Source organism: Olea europaea, chromosome 18 (assembly GCF_002742605.1).
Source record: "Olea europaea var. sylvestris chromosome 18, O_europaea_v1, whole genome shotgun sequence".
Lineage (NCBI taxonomy): Eukaryota > Viridiplantae > Streptophyta > Magnoliopsida > Lamiales > Oleaceae > Olea > Olea europaea.
Genome location: NC_036254.1, coordinates 3590601 through 3597728, shown reverse-complemented (window position 1 = coordinate 3597728; position 7128 = coordinate 3590601). Strand labels below are relative to the sequence as shown.

The following is a 7128-nucleotide window of genomic DNA, read 5'->3' as shown; positions in this document are numbered from 1 at the left end:
GGGCCGGAGCTGGCCGAGCAAAAGCTCACCCAAAAATTTTAGGCTCGACTCGAGCTTTAGACTCTGGCCTTTTCGAGCCGAGCCGAGCCGAGCTGGCCAAGCCCTTTTTTTTCTCTTCCTATATTAAGCTGCTACCTTAAAAAGGTAGCAGTATAAGACAGTGTTCACTGCGAACTGTTGCCTTTCAAGGCAGCATTTTACTGCCACAAAGGTTTTATTTTATTTTATATAATAATAAAGGCTAGCGAGCCGGCTCGGGCAAAGCCCGTGTCCCAAAAATGGGGCTCGGCCCGAGCTTTGGCTCGGGTCTACCAAGCCCCGAGCAGAGCCGGCTTGGGTTTTTCACTGGCCGAGTTACGGGTGGCCCGAGCTGACGAGCCTAATTGATATCCCTAGTCTTACGGAATATATGGATAATAAGTGAATAGTAAGTTCTAGATCCTAAAAAATTTATTTATAGTAAGAATGAATTTACCACTGTGTTAACCAAAAACATTATTAAAAAATTTCATTTTCTCAGTCTTCCTTAATGATGTAGTGATTATAATGGAATTGTTCCTTTAGTTGCAGGTACACTTGCTTTCTGCTAGGGCTAACACAATTCTTCCTTTACAGCATCTGCTTTTTCAACTTATTAGGAATTTAGCTCCTTGTGGTCTTTTGCAATTCTATCCAAAGCTTTTTGATGCTATGATGTATTCATATACTAATTTCTGATATCAGACCAACTAACTGCTTTCTGATATTGCTACAAAAAGAATTTCTTTATTGATGTTTGTTTTCGTTTACTTTATATTATAATCTGTCTTCAAACACCTTCTTTAGTAATTCAGTCAAAAATTAGAAGAAAGGATTGATGTCTTCACTTGTAATGGGAGATCTGTATCATGTCATGCGAGTATCATGTAATCTAGTTAGAGCATCTCCACAAGATTCTCTCAATTTTAAAGAGTAAAATACTAAAATAAAAGCTTCAAGAGACTCTTTATTCTAAATTAAAGATGAACTCTTTATAAATAGATAGTATCAAGATGCTCTTACATTGTAAATTAGCAAGCAAGCAACTTATTGTGCTAAATTCACTATTTTTCTCTGAGAAAAAACAGGTGATATTTTTCACGCGGCACCAAACATTGATCATTCACAGGACTTTGTTCGTAGAGATATAAAGGAATGGCTGAATTGGCTCAGAAATGATATTGGTTTTGATGGGTGGCGCCTTGATTTTGTGAGGTGAATGTATAAAAAGGAAAATTTTCCGTTCTATATCACATGCTAACTTTCCATTATTTTCATAAAAAAACTTAGGAATTTGAATAGAGAACAGACACATTTTCTGTGGGTCGGATGCGTAATAGTGTCCACATCTGTGACACATGGTTTGGAGGCATTTTTTACTGTTCAGTTGATTTTGTACTCCTGTCATCATTAGGTTCGAAAGCCATATGGTAATTCCAATATACTGAAACTAGATAAGTTTTAGATGTTATTTATTTATTATTATTTTTTTACGCCTTGTATTAACGGATTGATGGTATGCGAATATATAAAATTAAAAACACTTCTGCAAATCATCCCAGAAATCGTTGTACTTGCAAAAACTGTATAGTGGGACATAATTCCTTTCTTTCTGTTTCAGAGGCTTCTCTGGTGGATACGTGAAAGAATATGTAGAAGCTTCTAATCCTGCTTTTGCAATTGGAGAATACTGGGATAGTCTAGCTTATGAAGGTGGTAATTTGTGTTACAATCAAGGTAATATTTTATTTTCAGTCATTTGTATTTGGAGAATTTTTTTTTCTTTAATCAACCTATATCTGTATTTGCAACTATGGATTGTGATAGTGATCGATTCTTGATCCTTTGCTATTCCTCTTTCTTAGAAACTACTCCTGGATCAAACTATCATTTTCATCCCCCAAATAACTTGTTTCATCAACTGGGCTGGTTTTGTGTAATATTTTGATGCCCCATTAGGATGCGGGAGGAGGCAGCGTAAACAAGAAAAAAAAATTGGCCTTTGCTCTCCTAGTAAATTGCATCAATAAATTTTTTTTTTATTACCTAGGGAAAGATGCTATTAATGCTTGCCAACTTCCTGGTTGGTACATCTTCGAATCTTTCTTTTTGGAGACAAACTTTATGAAAAAATTTCAGGTGCTGGTTACTTCCTTTGGATTGAGGATATTACATCTAGTTATGGGCAGACCACTTTCTTACACAAAGTTGTCCTAAGTTCACTGAAACAAAAAGCTTTCTTTGATTGACTTTAGTTGAGAATAGAAAGAGAAGGTTGTATTCTCATTTCTTCACAGCGATGTATATACAAGAGAAGAAAGAATATAATTCCTATATTAGCCCCTAACTATCCTAAAGCCTCTATGTTGGTCCATACAAGTCACATACGTTCTAATCCATCGGAAGTAAATGCAATTATTTGATACTTCATTTGATATCAGTTTGTGCTAAATCCAATAATTTCATGATCAACATGCTCGACCATTCTGTGTCAAAATGATATTAAACTCATAATTTCATTTAAAGTACAACTTACATGTCATTATTGATTTTATATACAATAAAATAGAAAATAATTTATTTTTTTAAAGAACTTAATATTTTTCTGATATAGGGAATTATTCTCATCCTCATAGAAGTTAGTATTTATACCCAGAAAATATATGGCTTCAAAGGGTCACTGAACTTTTGGCCTATAGGACCTCACCTCATTTTTTGATTTTATATGATTTATTTTTCTTTCATTGTACATATACCTAATGTAATTAGTTTGATTCTAGTTTTTACATGTTGCATTAACATTGGTTTTGTACGTTTTAATGTTCTTTTCCTCCTCTGTGCACAGATTCTCATCGGCAACGCATAGTTAACTGGATAAATGCAACAGGTGGCACCTCTTCTGCATTTGATGTCACTACAAAGGTGTCTTCTTGAACATCATCCTTCATTATTTTGCCACCAAATCTCTTTTGTTTTCCTTAAAAATTATAGACTTGTTCTTTGTCCCTATTTTTTTGTTATTCTAATTCGAATTAAAACCTTATAAACTGGATCTTAAGATGAAGTAGTTTAAAGGTGCTCATATCACAACGAAGGTGTCTTCTTGAACATCATCCTCATATTTTTGCCACCAAATCCTTTTTGCTTTCCTTAAAAATTAGAAATTTGTTCCTTTGCCTAATTTTCTTGTTATTCTAATTTAAATTGAGACCTTATATACTGGATCTTGTGATGAAGTGGTTTAAAGGTGCTCATACCTACATGCTGTGTTGCTAGAAGTTTATTTTTCACTACGTTAGATAAGTTGATTGTGGTAGATTAGAAATCAGTTGTTTTAATAATGCTTTTGACGTGATTCATTGTGCCACAATTGCTTATGAAAATAATCCATTATTTGCTTATCATATGTTATATGGTCAGCTATAAGATTAATCCTCTTATTTGCAGGGTATTCTCCATTCTGCACTGCATAATCAATATTGGAGGTTAATAGATCCTCAAGGAAAACCAACAGGAGTTATGGGATGGTGGCCCTCTCGTGCTGTCACGTTCTTAGAAAATCATGATACAGGATCTACACAGGTATCATCCAAAAAAAAGAAAAAAAAAAAAACACCAATACAACATTACTTTTATCAGCTTATATAATGGCGTAATAAGGGGCAAAGCTAGAAGAGTTGCCCTTACATTTTATCAGTTATTATTATTATTATTATTATTATTATTATTATATCAAGCAGGCACACACCCGCCTTTCTGTGCAAGCCTGTAGGGAGTACATGTGTAACATCCCAAGTTACACTTGACTGATTTTTACTGTGAAAAACACTTTTGCTCAGGGTCATTGGCCATTTCCAAGAGAGAAGCTTACACAAGGATACGCTTACATTTTAACACATCCCGGGACTGTAAGTGTTTTTATGCCAACTTCACTAGTCTTCAAGTTTTAGGCACCAATTTTAGACACTTCCAGTCATAGTACTCCAGTCATTTGTTCTATGGAATAATGAGAAATGACCACAAGATTAATAAAATCATTGTATCTCCTATATGAAACAAACGAGCTTAATCTATGGGCCTCTGTTGATGGTTAAATTCTTATTTTCCAACACACTTATTCTTTCTTAATTCTTTTGTGTAGTATAACTCTAATGTGGTAAACATATTCCTCTTTTCAGCTGGTGATTAGAATAATAAGATCGTGGCTTAGTTGAAACTCTATTTGCCAAATTTTTAGGCATCGATTCATTGCTTGGGCAAATGATTGGGATTCTAATCATATTTTCTTACTGAATTTGCAGCCTGTGGTATTTTATGATCATTTTTACGATTTCGGCATCCGTGATACCATAACGGAGTTGATTGAAGCTCGGAGACGCGGTGGAATCCACTGCCGCAGCCCCATAAAAATATACCATGCTCATAATGACGGTTATGTTGCGAAAATTGGTGATACACTTGTAGTGAAGCTTGGACATTTTGATTGGAATCCTTCCAAGGAAGTTGATTTGGATGGAAGCTGGCAGAAGTTTGTGGACAAAGGAATAGACTATCAATTATGGTTGAGACAGTAAGTGCCTATTTGATACACTTTCATTATACAAGATTAGATACTATAATGAATAACAAGTTCGAAGTTTTTGTACTATTTCTATCTTCATGGGAATGACGGAATTGTAATAACTCCGATGAAGGGGTTCAAGAAGCGTCTTTGGTTTATTGTCACTATCGAGTAAACGAAACAGCATAATTTATTCATGTTTTATAGTTTTCACTTTTGTACAATTGATGAAGTATAAAACCATACCCTGTGTGATCATCAAGCTTCTGATAATTGTTTGCTGGTATTTCTTAAGCACAGGAGAAACCCAGAATTCTATTTTTTTAGGAGGGGTGTTTGAAATGAATAGTAAGAAATGAGGTAAAACTTTTGGTAATTTCATTTTATTTGAATAATATTAACAGATTTATGAATTTGACCGTCCCAAATCTTTACCCAATGTTGAAAAAGGTAAATACTACAAAAGTTCTTAAAAAATAGAATCAATATTGATTTGAAAAAGATGTTTGTTTCGGAGATGTGGGGATCGAACCCCGTGCCTCTTGCACTCTACCATTTGAGCTATATCCCCTTTAATGATATTATATTAGGTATTAAAAGAGAGCAAGAAAATAACATAAATTTCTTTTATTTTATTCACTCTTCCACTTAAGAAATCAATTTCAAGCTTGTCTTGAGAAAATAATATTTGCATTAAACGTCCGCGACAAGAATCCCTTCTTATGAGCTGAATAATATTTCATCAAAAGTCCTTACCCATGAAAAGTAATGTGACATTTAGATAACTTATAATTATAAAGATTGTTCGATAGTGATTTTGAGAATAAATTTCTTGACTGTTAGAGAGAAAAGTGGGTCTTATTTGTGAGTGAAGAAATAAAAAAATGACGATTGACTTATGGAAGGAACAATTAAAAAATTGATTTTTTTGAGTGAAAAATCAGAATTAAAGGGGGGCTGAATGTAAAATTTAAGAGGACAATTCAATTAATATCATATCGTTAGTTTTAGAAACGTAAGTAGGGGCAATCCCAGCTATATAGGATTAAACATGCTTCAATGACTGTCTAATTATGATTATTGTTAATTATTATTATTAAATAAGGCGGCAGATAAAAAACTGACGCAATATCAAGACAGCAAAAATAATTAATAAATAATAATTCCACGCACGAAAAGTCCTTTTTGTCCCGGAAAAAATTACAAAAAGCAATTATACAAGAAAACGATACGCGCGGTGTACACAGCGCGTGGAAGACCTCTCCTATACCACTTTTTCTTCCTTTCACTTTCACACCTAAAAGTTATCCAGTACTATCTCAGGTGTACGTGGAGCTGCAATCTTGACCGACACTCAAGTAAATATCTGATCGGACGCTCCCAATTTTACAATGATCAAACAATGCATAGCAGGGAACCAAATCTCACGTTCGGATTTCCAAGCCTGAATCCTAACCGTCCACTCTGCTCCGAACTTAACAGGCTCCGCCCAAATGCAGTACCATGGAGGAGTATTTTTTTTTGTAGTTTCTTGCACGGTTTTGATGGCTTTATTATCTTGGAACTTGTCTGGAAAACATAACCACCTCCTCACTGGAGCTAGAGAGAGAAAGCAAGCAACAAAATGTGATAGCTATACATACATGTTTTGTAAGTATATACAGTGAGAGAAAGAAGAAGCATTTTGTAGAGTTCCAGCTCAAAGAAATTGCAGTATCTTGATCTCCCTTTCATAAATTAATATTTGCTAAGTAAGTCTAGGAAGGTAAATATCACATTCACACTCAACAACCATCAATTATTTATCTCAGATCACTCAATAATTACTTAAAACTACGGTTTTTACCGCTTGTCTTGCTTGAATATGGTCAAGGTTCGATTTTTTGTCTTCTTTCATGCATGTTGAGTTGTGCAATTAGTAATTTGAGCGGCGTTTTGGGGAATTTAACTCTTAATTTTGGTAAAGTGGAGTTGAAACTGATTATATTATGAGGTTTTTATATGTTTTTGTGGAATTTGCGGTGAAGAATTTTGGTATTTTGTAGCATGCAAGATCTCTTTAGGGTTTATTGGTGGGTGAAATTCTTGGAGATTAACTTCAATTCTTGAATTAATTGTACATTTGATTGGTTGTAATTGTTATCTAAAGACGGAGTTTAGTTGGAACTTTTTCGGTGATAATTGTTGATTGATTTACGGCATTAATTTTGGTAACCAGGGGTTGTTTTCGGCTGATTAGCTGTGTCACTATTTTTATCATCTTTATTTGCAGAGAAGTAAATTATTAGCAAATTTCGGTAGTGATTTACTATGTGTACTTACAAGAAGAATGAATTTTTATAATTCCTTGTTGATTTGGCTACTGTTCCGTCTCTTTCTAGAAAGTTAAGATTTTGAATAAGACGACTTGTAATCGTAATGAAGATGTTTATTTAGGTTTGGAACTTCTTTTTTGTTTTAAGGTTTAAGCTATCAAATTGAAAACACATTTGCACTTTCGTTAATGAAAATTTTGCAGCATAGAATTGATGGTTTTTTTTTTTTTTTTT

The 7128-nt window shown here is 34.0% G+C and overlaps 2 protein-coding genes across 3 annotated transcripts in view; both read left to right on the top strand.

The window, feature by feature from the left end:
* Positions 1–282: 282 nt before the first annotated feature.
* LOC111367187 (probable alpha-amylase 2) lies at positions 283–4837 on the top strand. Its single transcript, XM_022987933.1, has 6 exons — positions 283–1233; positions 1640–1755; positions 2864–2940; positions 3466–3600; positions 3858–3926; positions 4320–4837. Exons 4-6 carry the CDS (start codon positions 3538–3540, stop codon positions 4590–4592), a joined length of 405 nt encoding a protein of 134 aa, XP_022843701.1. The 5' UTR covers positions 283–1233; positions 1640–1755; positions 2864–2940; positions 3466–3537; the 3' UTR covers positions 4593–4837.
* Positions 4838–6113: 1276 nt separating this feature from the next.
* Positions 6114–7128, top strand: part of LOC111367186 — a 7988-nt gene continuing 6973 nt past the window's right edge. The window contains exon 1 of one of the 2 annotated variants that reach the window (XM_022987932.1): positions 6114–6330. The gene's annotated coding sequence lies outside the window, so the exon portion shown is untranslated. Of the gene's footprint in view, positions 6345–7128 lie in introns of both variants that reach the window. The other variant, XM_022987930.1, reaches the window with a different exon arrangement.